This window comes from Pundamilia nyererei, unplaced genomic scaffold (assembly GCF_000239375.1).
Source record: "Pundamilia nyererei isolate P.nyererei 1_Seehausen unplaced genomic scaffold, PunNye1.0 scaffold00363, whole genome shotgun sequence".
NCBI lineage: Eukaryota > Metazoa > Chordata > Actinopteri > Cichliformes > Cichlidae > Pundamilia > Pundamilia nyererei.
Window position 1 is genome coordinate 5,975 of NW_005187764.1, and position 785 is coordinate 6,759.

The 785-nt window shown below is 41.5% G+C and overlaps 1 protein-coding gene across 1 annotated transcript in view; it reads right to left on the reverse strand.

The window, feature by feature from the left end:
* Positions 1-365: 365 nt before the first annotated feature.
* Positions 366-785, reverse strand: part of LOC102209339 (coiled-coil domain-containing protein 85A-like) — a 46,538-nt gene continuing 46,118 nt past the window's right edge. Inside the window, exon 3 of the mRNA XM_005752504.1 lies at positions 366-515. Coding sequence (XP_005752561.1) covers positions 466-515 — 50 coding nt within the window. The 3' untranslated portion in view covers positions 366-465. The remainder of the gene's footprint in view (positions 516-785) is intronic.

Here is a 785-nt window from a genome sequence, read left to right on the forward strand (position 1 = left end):
TTCCAGATCCACAATTACTTTGTAAAAGTAGTTACCATTACCTAAAACTGCGTTTTCACACATTTTAATTTTCAAATGCTTACAGGTGTGACAGCGAAGAGACAGTTAGCAGGAACAACTACTCTTGATATATAACTTAATTTATCCATAAGGGCTCTGTCTTTCCAAAGAGGTAGGGCTTTATAATTGGCAACCGCAGATTCTCTGTTGTTTTATTTTCTTCTGTTCCTTTTGGCAATGCAGGGACAAATCTTCGCCCATCTGAACAATGACATTCGTTTTTTCTGGTGGTCCTCAGTAAATGCATAGCAGCATCAGTAGCAGCAACCGCAGAAAAGGCAGAGAGAGTATTTATGTCTGCTTGTAGTCGCTGTTCACTGCGAAGTTTTGATTGGCCTGATCATTTATGCGACCGGTTATGTATCGATCCTCTTGCCCCTTCTGCTCTCTCTGGGGTGCATGTTGTCACAGCAGCATCTCATCAAGAGGCATGTCATGGTAAGGAAGCATCGAAGCTGAAAGACAGGAAAGAAACAAAAAACGTGCTGTCATTTGTGTGTGTGTGTGTGTGTGTGTGTGTGTGTGTGTGTGTAGCTTCTGGGTTCAGAATGCAGAAATCTGTCAACTCCAGGTAAAGATGAAGGTTGATTTATTCATCCATTAGGAACTTCTTCAACATTAAATATTAACCAAGTCCCATCACTCAGTTGATGCATTAAAGCAGGGATTACACAAGGGTGACCTCTCACACACACACACAATTTGCCTTCTCCAACACTATCCTA